The following is a 12,566-nucleotide window of genomic DNA, read 5'->3' as shown; positions in this document are numbered from 1 at the left end:
ATTATTATTATTATTATTATTATTATTATTATTATTATTATTATTATTATTATTATTATTATTATTATTACAAATAAACAATTTAACAATCAAATAAAACTGTTAATTTCCGTCTTTTTATGACCGCTGTGATGGTACCACGTGACAATGCTGTCAAACATGGCCCCTTCCTGCAGGCTGTGAGAGGAGCGACAGCTGACAAAGCCAACAGGTTTACACAGAGACGGCGGCAGCTCGTCCCGTCCCAGCGCATGTTCGTCCAGATATAGCTGCATTTATGTGGTGGGTACTCTTGTTTGTCTTTATCGGCGTGGTTTTCACTTCCACACAGCCTTCTGCCGGCGCTCAGTTGCTAACTCGCTACGATCTGCTGGATTTTAGTGTTAGCTCTGTGTCGTTGGAGCTTGCAGCATCCTGTCTTTAACCCACCGCCTTTTTTCTGTAAGAATACAAGAATTTCTGTGGATTGTGTTTTTCATTTTCGGATTTATCTGCAAAGGAATAGCGGTCATCTGTCAATAAAGGACAGCTGATTCGTGGTTGCTTGTCGCCCCGACTTCCACCCGCACAGGAGCAAAGGTTGCAGCTGGTGTGGAAAGATCACCCGGGTCTTTCCACGCCAGACTGAGCATGTTTCTAAACGCAGTTTTTCCACACTGACTATATTTAGTAGGTTTTGCAAGAGTTCAATATCCCGTTTGAACTGAAAAAGGGATTTTACGATCTTGAATACAGTGATTAACTTATGACACTGCATCCTTATTTTCCCTTTCTCATTTGTTTATACATGTATTTGTTTATTTATTTTTGTTTTTATCTTTGCAGCATGCGAAACATACCTGCCACACGATGAAGAACGGCATCAAAAGGAAGTGACGAGGTATCCCGTTCTGCTTCAGACCCATCTGTTCAGATCGATCCCTCCATCTCTCTTTGGCCTCATCCTCCCTGACGCCATGCAGGTGAACCCAGTTTACGTGGAGTCTGTCGTCGTCCTGGCCGTGGTGCTTTGTGTCCACATGGCCATCTGGAACCAACACTCCTGGTGCAGCATAGCTCTCTTCATTCAGGCGTTCTACGTCCAGCACAAATGGGACCGTCTGCTCAAGTCGGGAGCTGCCGTGTTCCAGTTTCGCCTGTCAGCCAATAGTGGCATCGTTCCCGCTTCCATGGTGATGCCTCTGATGGGCCTGGTGCTGAGAGAGAAGTGCTCAGCCTCAGGGAATGTCTACTTTGAGCGGTTCTCCATGGTGATTACCATCACAGGCATGATGCTGGCACTGTTCCTCTCCCTGATTGCGCTGGGTGTTACGAGACCCGTCCCGACCAACACTTGCATTATCGCAGGGCTGGCCGGCAGCGCCATCCTCTACACGACGAAGCAGACCCTGACGGTGTCGGAGGTTATTGAGGTGCTAGAGGTGTTGTTGATCTTTGTTTATCTCTGTTTGATTGTGCTTTACCTGCTGCCACGCTGCTTCACACCCGGAGAGGCCCTCCTCATCGTCGGTGGAATCAGTTTCATCTTGAACCAGCTCATCAAACGCTCGCTGAACCTGGCAGAGGTCAAAGGTGACCCGGTGAACTACTTCCTGCCGGTGGTGGTGGTGGGCTCACTGCTGTTGGGTGTTTTCTTCGCCCTGCTCTTCTGCTTCATGGAGTCTGAAACTTGGGTGTCCTCCCTCTTCTTTCATATGATGACAGCCGTCCTGGTTCTGGGCATCCTGATGCCGTGGTTGTCACTGTTCATCGGCCGGCACCCCATCATGTGGCTTTTGGACTTTGTCACCCTGAATGACAGAAGACTCTGTTTGCTGGGGTATTGGGTGTTTCTGGCAATCGTCGCAACTTGTGTCGTACTACATCAGAACTATCAGCGCCAGTCGGGATCCAAGAAGCACCAGGCCTCTACCATTGTCAGGAAGTATTTCCACCTGATAGTAGTGGCCACCTATGTTCCAGGACTGATTTATGACAGACAGCTGCTACACGTGGCTTCTGTCGGATGCCTGGCGGTTTTCCTGTTGCTGGAATATGTCCGCTACTTTCGTATCCTGCCTTTCGGCCAGCTGCTCAGGCAACTTCTCACCTTGTTCCTGGATGAAAGAGACTCTGGCCCCCTCATTCTCACTCACATTTATCTGCTGATGGGCATGTCTCTGCCCATTTGGCTGTTTCCTGGACCCTGTGCTCCCAAGGGGATCCTCTCTGGGGCTGGGGGTTTGGTACCTTACGCGGGCGTGCTGGCTGTGGGAGTCGGAGACACCGTTGCGTCCGTCTTTGGCAGCACCATGGGAGAGATCCGCTGGCCTGGCACCAGGAAAACCTTGGAGGGGACCGCAACGTCCGTGTTTGCCCAGATCATCGCCGTGGCGATGTTCCTCATCTTTGATGGAAGCATCAATCTGAACTCGACCTACTCATGGATTGTTGGCTCCATCACCCTTGTGGCTTTGCTGGAAGCCTACACCTCCCAGATTGACAATCTTTTGCTGCCGCTGTACCTCTTCATCATGCTGTTGCTTTAAGTGAACAAACGACTATAAGAAACATTTCCTAACTGTCTGTACTCAAGTGTTTCCCTGTGGCAAAGCGAAACTGTGAATGAAATGTCTTAAAGGAAAGCAAGTAACGGAAGCCCTTTAGGTTTCAGCAAACGGGGAAGAAAAGGTAGAGCGTCTCGGCACAAAAAAATCTGCTAAAAGCTCGATCACTTCAGAAAATGATGTTGCACACATAAAGTCTGTCCCTGTACACCTTCACGTTGCAATAAGGAGATCCAGAGCAGGTTTTAAAGAAACATGAGCTCAGTGTCAGTGGTGGTGTACATTTCTGTCCTGCCTCTGAAGAACTCAACCACTGACACCTATAACTCTTAAATTATGCAAACTGAGTTTAGCACAGTGGGAATGCATTAGTTTAGTCCCATATGGAACTACTACCTATTGTTTTGATATATTTTTTGTACGACCAATACATCTACGTGCATTGCCTTGGAAGAACATCATTTAAAGGTTTCTCTCTTTATCAAATCTTGTTCTTTGATTGTCAGTCTTGACTTCCCCGTGGCAATATAAAGGACTGCCCGCTATGCTAACATGCCTTAAGATGTGTATTTTCTCTAGCAGACGATCACTTATTGTAGAAGTTGTAGATAAAAGCATGGCAGTCCAAATCAACTTATTTGTATAAGGGCTGGCTCTCCTTGTGATTCTGCATGACACTAATGTGAACTCTAGTACTGTAACATATTTATATGCAGCTTTCCTGAACTACGATTTTTTTTTTTGCCCTAAATGTTTACTTTGCTCTGTATGTTTGTGGTTTAACTGGACCATTCCTTGTTAAACTGATCATTTAAACTATTATTATTATTATTATGAATCGGTATGTATGTTTTTGGGTCAAACTATGAACAGACTCCCTGAGATTTAATTTAAGATGCTTTGTAGACAAATGTCATTAAGTTGGACTTCATTTATACACAAAGATACTTTAATTTATTGTCTGAGCTTTGATTTCAGTGTTGATTGGCGTCATTTCATATATGTGTATTTTTTTAAGTTGTGACGTGTTTTGGCATAGTAGTATGCTGTTATCTCATGATTCTTTCCTTTCTCTGTATTATTGCATGATCTGCACATCATGGCAGATACCTGCTATGCCTCCTGTGTGAATGAATGACCATACTAGGAATACACAAAAATGAACTTTCTCATTTATAATTTGATTTGTTAATAAAAAATGTTTACATGTTTGTGTTAAAAATTATTTGGCCTTGAAGTTTAATTAGTCAAGCTGAATCTTAAAATGGACATCTGTTGGAATGCTTAGACTTTCTTGCATTTTGTCACACCACAATGACAAATGTCTCAATCATTTTATTGAGTTTTAGAAGTAAAAATGATGCATGGTTTTCCAATATTAAAAAAAACAACTAAATTATAAATTGTAAACAGGTTTATGGTAAGGTGAGCGCTTCCAATTATGCGTTGTGTATTATTTAATACTAACAATATAAATTTAAAGTAGCTCACAAAAAAAACCCCCACTTCTATCACCAAAGATAATCCATGGGACAGTTATTAAAATGCTAAAACATATTTATTTTAGTAATTATTGGTTACATTAAAAAAAATATGTATGCATTCATTATAGTGTTCAACCATTATTTATGAACTACATAATACTTTTTCGACATAATGCTCGGTGCTTTGACGGTGCAGCCTGCCAGCCTGAGGAGTTGTGACCCAGTAAAATTGGAAAAAAAAACACTGAGCTGATTTACACATTAACAACAGACACTGAGGCGTGAAACATTGTTCCCAGAAACTTTCTGCAGACGTCGTCGAACATCTTCTTCATATAAAACCGTTCCTCTTTGTAAGCTGCCAGAGACTTTGTTGTCATTTAGTGTAGAGAGGTGGGAAAGGCAGCTCCTCTGTGGGTTGCAGCCTTGGAAAAACAAAAGGAGACATGATTTATGGGCTACACAGACAAAGCCAAATGATTTTTGTCTGTTGGGTGGAATTAAATGATTGTTCACAACAAGTAAGCTATATGCTAGATAAGAGCTGTGTGAAAGTAAAATGCAAGTGATGTCAACCCTTGGGGGTCTGACATAGGAAAAAACTAATTTTCACCAGTTGTCAGGGCTCCAGCGAGTGTCCAGGGCCTCCATGATGTGGAAGGTGTAGACATGGCGAGAGTCTTCAGAAGTGTTTTCAGCACTTCTGTGCACCACTTCCCCGTGAATCAGAACCACACCACCTGAACACAAGCAGACGGATGAGAAAAAAAATCTATTATTTTCAGGTGAACCATGTAAAGGCCTCAATCCATTTGGAGATAGTCTTCCAGAGATAAACATGAAAATTGGCCAATCTATGCAGATAAAATAAAGGTGGCACTTCAATAAACATTGTAGCAAAATCTTATTTTAGGCACAAGGTGTAAACAGTAAGTATTTTGACATTTTAACAAAAGGACCACGTCCATCTTTACATCATCCGAACACTGTTTCTTTGCCTCGTTCACCTTTTTTAACAGGCGCAGCTACAAACTTGTCCTCGTCATAAGTTGGCTCTCTTCCGATGAAGTCTGTCAGCGGGAAGGAGCCTTTCGGGGTGCGCACCATTCGACGGGAAATACCGCCTAAGAAAATAAAGCGGTGACGTGAGAAATTCACGTAAAGCCAAATGCACCAACAGACAAATTGTCCAGTGTTGTACTCACTGCTCTGTGATCCCGGTATGAACCACAAGCAGCCATTGTTGACAGTCGCATCCTCCAGGGCGATCCACAGTCCCATAACTCTGCCCAGGGGCTCCGTGTACAGAAACGTGGCGTCCTGGTGCGGGGTCACTGTGCAACACAACAATCGACTGCAGATTTTAAAGTTACATTTCATCATGTCACGAGGAATCATGGTGAATCCCCACTACCACTGAGTGCATAAGGTAATGATCACATTTATGTATTATGACTGATTTACAGCATACTGTCACAGTGAAACAGTGTCGTAACAGGCTAAAGGCAGTTAGTTTGGCTGATTTAAATTCCCACATTCAATATTTATCCAGTTTTGTCAAGAGGAAGACACAGTTGTCCCATCTGGATGCACATTAAATACCTAGAATGAAGAACGGGATGGGAGGGAAAGACTTTGGATGCATCGGATTATCATCTTTGCATCATTTTATTGCATACGAATGCTTTTACCTTCATCTTTCTGAATGCCTCACACTGCTTTCTCCTATTTTTAATTTAGGCAAAACCTGATCATTCAGGCTACGTAGGCCATTAAAAATATCTTAGTTGCTTTTATTATGAGTAAAGTTTCTTTGGCGGCTCGGAAATAAAAAATTCAACTAAATATTATCTGCATTTTTTATTTATTTATTTTTTTAATTAAACCTCAAATTGGAATTAGTAATTACTACCTGGGCTTTTAAATGAACAATTCTTTGCATGCTACAAGGAAAACTGAAAGCTGTTTTTTTGTTCTGACCTGCTAATGAGACAGTAAAAATAACAACAATGAAGATATGAAATTATTAAGTTTGCATAATATTTTTTCTATTTTAGTCAGAGCTTGTGCTCTGGAACATCCTTGAGCCAGTATGATCATTTATTGAACAATTTTAAATTATAATATCTTTATTATACTCCTCTCTCTGGTGATAAATGAAGAAATATAATCTTTCTTACCTTCGCCACCAATTCCTGGTTGCTAGAATAGATACAACAGTGAATGATTCCTCAATGTAGTCATACAATATTTACTGTGTAACGCTCTCAGACAGACACATCCTTTACCTTAAAAATGTACATACTCTGCAGTATCACAGGATTAACCAGGCCCAGTTTCTTGGCTATTCCCTAAAAGCACAACATTTCATTGAAATGCTGATTATTCTTTGACCTTTAACCCCATTCTCTGATTTTGTATTACAGCTAACTCACCTGAACTTTGGGTGAATGTGTAACTTTCTTGTACAAAGCTTCATATGCATGTAGGGCTAAGAGGAGAAAGTGTCTGTCATTGTGTCAACAAGGGGGATTTTATATTTATTTTGTTTTTGGACATGAATAAATAAATCGGGATTTCTTACCATGCCCAACTTTATTGAGAGACTGCTGCTTTGGTACGATGAATTCCCCTGCGGGTCAAGACATGCTCCGGTTCATTTGGCTTTTCATTACTTGTTAAATATTTGACAGGGCACGATAGGGTTTCACAAGAGCTCACCTTTGTCGTCAAAAACACCCTTCTCAAAGAAAAAACGGATCTTATCTCCACTTGTGATGAAATAATCCGCATTCCCCTGCAGGACGAAATATTAACAGCAGTCAACTGATGAGTCTGGGGTGAAAGGCGCTCTGTCTCTGAACGCACTGTTGACAAAAGAGTCTGGCATTAACTTGGTAGAAGGAAATTTGGGGTAAAGGTATATACTGTTTGTGCTTTGCAAAATATTTTCACAATCAGTTATGTCATAACCACAAACGTTTGCATGTTTTATTGGTATTTTGTACAACAGACCAACATGACGTTGTGTGTAATTATGAAATAAAGGGGGGGAAAAAGTATTTCCTAATATAAAAATCTTTTTAAAAGAAGTGTAGCAAAGACATATACTAAGTCTTTTTTTTAAATCAGCTTTTGCTGCAAGCATTCATGACTCTGCTTTTTCAATGTTCTCTACTCCCCCAAAAACACGTAAAAGTTCATGGTTTTAATGTGATGTAGCTGCTTTTGCCAGACACTAACCGTGACGGGACTTTCTGCAGCCCTACCTGCATCTTTTATGCCGAGATGCGGCGGAAAGCGTGTGAGAAAGAGAATCAGGTTGAATGAGCTGTCGAAAGCTGCCAGAGTTTCACCATGTGTTTCTCTAAGTCACCTGCTTTTTTAGCTGCTCGTCGTGGTAGGTGGAGAAAGTGGTCCGGCAGTGGTCGGGGACGTCCATCCGGTCCACGATCTCAGCCATTCTCTGCCTCAGCTCATCGCACTCCTGAGAGGTCAGCAGCCCGTCCAGAACCACATATCCATCCTCCTTGTACTAAAAAAAAAAAAAAAAAACCCACAGAGGTGTGGAGATGAAGCTTTGCAGCTGACATTTGATTTTTTTTTTAAACAGACAGTCAAATCTTCTGCATTTGCACAATAAATATTTAATATAAGAATACATTTTTTTGATTGAAAAAATCATTCTAATGATTATGCAACAAGAAAAATGGCTAATTTGATCAATTAGTGAATGCACAAGATGTTTCTACTTGACAAAAGTTTTAGTTGTTTTATATCACTACCATAACGTTTTTCCAGATTAAAGCATCTTCTAAAGGTTACCAACCACATTGGTAAATAATTTATTTTAGATTATTATTTTTTTTGTTAGTTTAAAACTTAATTTGAGTTTGTTTGTTTGAATCCTTTCCAGTTGCAGTGGCGAAGCAGTGCATAACAAATATGACATGAATACCAAACTGTGGTGAAAATAACTGATTCAGCATCAATGTGAAAACTTGAAGCAATTTTTAGTTGCGTTATGTAACCATCTGTGCCATCAGGGTCGAGGAATGCTGTTTTTAAGACATCGGTCGCCTAATGTTGGTGATTAAAACTGAATTTTGACTCATCTGTTGCTCTAATCACAGTTTCTCCACACGCTGCTCCCACAAGCGGCCTCTTGTGGGAGCAGCATTCTTACGTAATGATCTCAAACATTTGCACTTTTCCACATTTTCGCAGTACGATCCTGGCAGAAAGCATCAACCTTCAGCCGCAAGTTCATTAGAGTATTTCAGGACACGTTGTAGCTTTAGCAGTTTTGTTTTATTTAAGTTGGTATTTTTAAATGAATGTGTATGGTTAAAAAAAAAAAAAATATATAATAAAATACTCACCTTTTGGACGTCTTGATCTGTCATAAAATCCATTATGATGGAGCGATCCCGCGGAAGGCAAAGCCACCGTGTGTGTAACTTTTATCATCCGGGTAACCTGCAGTCTGAACACGTGAGCTGTCAAAACCGATTTAAATGTAGCGTAATAGGATTTTGTACTTTTAACTCTTTCCTTGCATCACAAGGCGACCAGCAGCGTTCTGTTGGTGTAGTGGCACAGTCTGGCCTCTGGGTGTCCCTAACGTGACATAAAGCATCCATCCATTTTCTTTGCACCCTTGTCCCTTAGTGGGGTCGGGAGGTGCTGGTTCCTCCCGACACACCTAGGGACAATTTAGACAGACCAATTAACCTAACAGTCATGTTTTTGGACTGTGGGAGGAAACCGGAGTACCCAGAGAAAACCCACGCATGCACAGGGAGAACATGCAAACTCCAGGCAGACCGGACCGGGAATCGAACCCAAAACCTTCTTGCTGCACGGCAACAGCTCTACCAACTGCGCCACTGTGCAGCCCGACATAAAGCATACATGAATAAAATCTAAATCTCTGGCGATAAGTAAAAAAAACCCCAAAAACCTTCATTTTACACTCAGAGTGATTATGGGTATTTCCTTCTATGTTCAGTGGAGCCATACAATTTTAAAAAATAAAATTGGAAAACACACCTGATAATTATGAAAAAATAAAAACTTCACCAATCTTGTATGAGAGACAAACTCTTAAAAAACAGCATTGTACATAAAATTAGTCTGAATTGTCGGAAATTATTATTTTATTTTTTTTTTCAAAATTCCAAGACCTAAATCCTATGTCAAATAATAAATAATAAGAATTTTGATCAGAAGTGCACCTCATTCAGCTTGCAGTCTCTGGAAAATCTATATGCTGTGGAAAAGGGAATCATTAAAGACCATTCTCTGTTTGTACCAATTAAAATGTTTTAGATCACATGAGACTAGATAAGAAAAGTTTTTGTCCATTTTGTACATATACATGCCTCAATGCGAGTGACAGAAAGTGCTAAAAATGTTTATCTGCTCAAAAAATGATCAACTTTAGCTACAGCTTTCCCCTCCCTTTTAGAGCATCAACATGAAACTATCTCATAATAAGACAAGGGCAAACCAAAACATTATTTTTTAATTCTTACTTTCTGTTTTAACATTGGATGTGCTTCTATCCCCTCATCTTTACTGGACGTGTGTAAGAATAACGTCTCAGCAAATTTTAACTTCTCCTTGAAACAGGAACAAGCCCGGATGACAAATTAATGGTCAAACACAGGAAATAGTGTTAACTGTTCATTTTATTATCATGTGTACAAAAGTAGGATCTGAACATTCGCCGTTACAGACACTTAAAAAGCTAAGTGTTTCATTCACTTGGCGAAAACTGTCGTCATAAAGGCATTGTCACGTATGATCCAGACAAAAATGTGTCCATTCAGCTTGCAGTTTATATTCGAAGGGTTAATTATGTGGTTTTTAGTATGGCTATACTGCACATCAGTTTAGCTTGAACAAACCCATGCTTTATAAAGAAGTCACATGAAGAAAAATAAAACCAACAGTTTTTTTTGTCTTGTTTTTGTAATTCCCTGATCTACAGGCATCAGAATACAAAGATAAACTCACTGTAGACAGTAAATACAATTGTGTATTTAAAAGTTACACAGAAAGCCAGATATTAAATGAAATCATGGCAGTTCAGCACTTAAAAAAAAAAAACTTTTTTTTTTCAAAAATAAGTTAATACTGGAATTATGAGGAATTAAAATGAAAATGTGACCACCTCAAAATGTAAATACACACGTTTTAGGTATTAAGAGATGTCAACGCAGAAGGCAGAGATCGCCTTCGCTTCCAGTTAAGATTGTCTTGAGCTGATTCTGGTTCTGTTCAGCCGTGTCAGTACATCCATCAACAAAAAAAAACAACATGGAGACAGTTTGCCCTAAAGGTTGATGTGGAGCTGAACCTGTGAAACTCAACCAAGTAAACACTCGCTCACTCACTGACCATGCTCTTTCACGCAAACAAAATCACTTAAGGCGTACAGAACATACACACAGGGCACCTTTTCAGATAATGTTGCACTTTAAAAGAGGCAGACGTTAAATTAAAAACTTTTAGCACGTTCGCACAGATCGACAACACAGCTTTTAAATGGCTTGAATAACCGCTTAAACACAAACGGGCCGCCCATGCGAGTGAAACAGAAGTGCTTGACTTTACTTCCCTTTTTTTCCTATTTTTTGGTTTTCCACAAGCATCTGATTGACCTTAACTCAGACCTTCACCTGATTCCCAAACGCTGACGCGAGGGGAACGGGAGCTCGCTGCCATGAAAAGCATGACTCAGAGATGAAATGACGTCTGCGCAAAGCTCTGGAGGTCAGAGAAACAAAAGCATGCACCGATAGCAATACATACAAAGCTCTAGTTGAGGAAATCTGAATCAGCTGGAAGTGATATCCTGGGAAAGCTTTCTGAGACTACTTTAGCACTGGAGAGTATTTTTTAAACTGAGGACGAAATGTAGATTGGATATCGTCAAGCAACATTAAAAAGTACTAAAGAAACCACAAGCTATCAGCAGCAAATACAAAGAAAGCTGCGATTACGTTTTAATTTGACACTCTGCAGGAGGCTGCTGCAGAAGGGAGGGCTGCACTGCACCACCTTAATGATCGCTTAAATATCAAATTTACCCTGGAGTGACATAAACCATCTCCTACATCCTCTCCCTGTACCTAGTCACCTCCAGCACAACAGTCTATGTAGCTCTTAGTGCTATGGAAAAAAAACAAAACAAAAAAAAACGCTTCTTCATCTACTTGAAGTGCTTCAGTCTCGATCGCACAACACGCAACTTTTTCCACACGTCGTCACCATACAGTCAGTGTGTTTCGTTACGATTTGTCCGCATCACGAAACTGCCTTTAAAGGAAGAGCGGCAAGAACAAAGCAACTGATAAAAGGGACACAGAAGCAAACATGCAAAATATGGTGCTCTGGTCTGACTGGACCAGATTTGAACTTTCTGGCTCACATGCAAAAACACTAAACATGGCAGAGAACAAACACTTTACTTCACCGTGAAAACACCACTGAACATGGCGGTCCTGAATGTAGAATGTATTTAACTTGTTCACTAGCACAGCTGACCAGTGGCAGACATAGTGCTATGTCTACTTTAAAGCATTTTCCTTTCATGTTTTAACATATAATGTGGAGAAAACTACATTATTATCAGCTTATATTATGAATAGCACTTAAAGAGAGAACAATGTATAGATACCAGTGATTTCTGATTTGCAACTACATTACCCTCAACTTGGGTGTCCAGCTTCCAACATCCAAGACTGATTTAACTGAGAAAAATCATCTTACACGTGCAGCCAGATCTACAGTTGAATGGTAAAGATAAGAAAAAAAAAACATAAGCTAAAATGGGTTAATCATAGTCCAGACCTAAGTGCCTCAGAGAAAATATAAATGCACGCCACACTTTTCAGATCTGTTGAACAAAAACCTGAAAACCATTCTTTTCCTTCCAGTTCGCAGGTATTTCAGATACTTTGTGGTTGTTACTGTATCTCATGAAGTTTGAAAGAAACGTTAAAATTTGAGGATAAAACATGATGAAAAGTAAAACAATCTGTTTTATAAGGCACTGTATTAAAAATCATTGAAGAGTCCATCCATTGCACGCTTATTAGGATTTGTCATTAAGGCAAAAGCAATTTAAATCCTTCTCTCGTGTCTCTTATCACCTCACACATAACAGACTCAAAAGTTTTAGAGATATACAGGAAAGAGGTCGAAACACACACTCCGTTATACAAGCGTTTCACCTGCGATCAGCAGCTTTTAGCCAAGAAACAGATTTCACCGAGGAGAAACATTCAGCTAAATGTTTACAGGAAAACTTTCTCTAAATCGCCAAAGAAGTCAGAGTATAAGAATGTCAAATATCGAATTTCTCCATTGTGGGACAAATTAAGATTTTTCGGTTTTATTTTATTCTGTTCTAGTTTATCTTAAAGTTCTTCAAGATCTGTTTAACATTAGCAAAACTCTGCCTCATTATTAAAGAAAAAAAACAAAACACTATTTGATGATATGCAACTGCTGACTGCGGTTTTTT

At 40.1% G+C, this 12,566-nt stretch overlaps 2 protein-coding genes across 3 annotated transcripts; one reads left to right on the top strand and one right to left on the bottom strand.

Annotated features, from left to right (window-relative positions):
- The first annotated feature begins 148 nt into the window (after nucleotides 1-148).
- dolk (dolichol kinase) lies at nucleotides 149-3,757 on the top strand. Its single transcript, XM_008423684.2, has 2 exons — nucleotides 149-282; nucleotides 826-3,757. The coding sequence occupies exon 2, from the start codon at nucleotides 957-959 to the stop codon at nucleotides 2,526-2,528; it is 1,572 nt and encodes a 523-aa protein (XP_008421906.1). The 5' UTR covers nucleotides 149-282; nucleotides 826-956; the 3' UTR covers nucleotides 2,529-3,757.
- On the bottom strand, nucleotides 2,768-8,516 carry phyhd1 (phytanoyl-CoA dioxygenase domain containing 1). 2 transcript variants are annotated; one of them, XM_008423685.2, is made up of 12 exons: nucleotides 8,413-8,516; nucleotides 7,407-7,565; nucleotides 7,300-7,305; nucleotides 6,752-6,827; nucleotides 6,615-6,662; nucleotides 6,466-6,521; nucleotides 6,319-6,381; nucleotides 6,211-6,232; nucleotides 5,236-5,364; nucleotides 5,038-5,154; nucleotides 4,644-4,770; nucleotides 2,768-4,455 (listed from the first exon to the last, which is right to left on the bottom strand). In XM_008423685.2, exons 1-12 carry the CDS (start codon nucleotides 8,443-8,445, stop codon nucleotides 4,407-4,409), a joined length of 885 nt encoding a protein of 294 aa, XP_008421907.1. In that variant the 5' UTR covers nucleotides 8,446-8,516; the 3' UTR covers nucleotides 2,768-4,406. The 2 variants fall into 2 exon arrangements, with proteins under 2 accessions (XP_008421907.1, XP_008421908.1); XM_008423686.2 differs by lacking the exon at nucleotides 7,300-7,305 and having other exon boundaries at nucleotides 8,413-8,515.
- Between the last annotated feature and the right edge of the window lie 4,050 nt (nucleotides 8,517-12,566).

The sequence above is a fragment of the Poecilia reticulata genome, linkage group LG12 (genome assembly GCF_000633615.1).
Source record: "Poecilia reticulata strain Guanapo linkage group LG12, Guppy_female_1.0+MT, whole genome shotgun sequence".
NCBI classification, from domain to species: domain Eukaryota; kingdom Metazoa; phylum Chordata; class Actinopteri; order Cyprinodontiformes; family Poeciliidae; genus Poecilia; species Poecilia reticulata.
The sequence above is the reverse complement of the archived record's forward strand: the minus strand, read 5'-3'. Positions and strand labels throughout refer to the sequence as shown.

Bases quoted from the DNA above. Each gene is read 5' to 3' on its own strand.
- dolk (XM_008423684.2), top strand. From the start codon at position 957: ATGCAGGTGAACCCAGTTTACGTGGAGTCTGTCGTCGTCCTGGCCGTG.
- phyhd1 (XM_008423685.2), bottom strand. From the start codon at position 8,445: ATGGATTTTATGACAGATCAAGACGTCCAAAAG. The intron at 6,663-6,751 runs GTGAGCTCTTGT...CTTGACCCGCAG, and splicing joins GGGTGTTTTTGACGACAAAG to GGGAATTCATCGTACCAAAG. The intron at 4,771-5,037 runs GTGAACGAGGCA...GCTTGTGTTCAG, and splicing joins AGCTGCGCCTGTTAAAAAAG to GTGGTGTGGTTCTGATTCAC.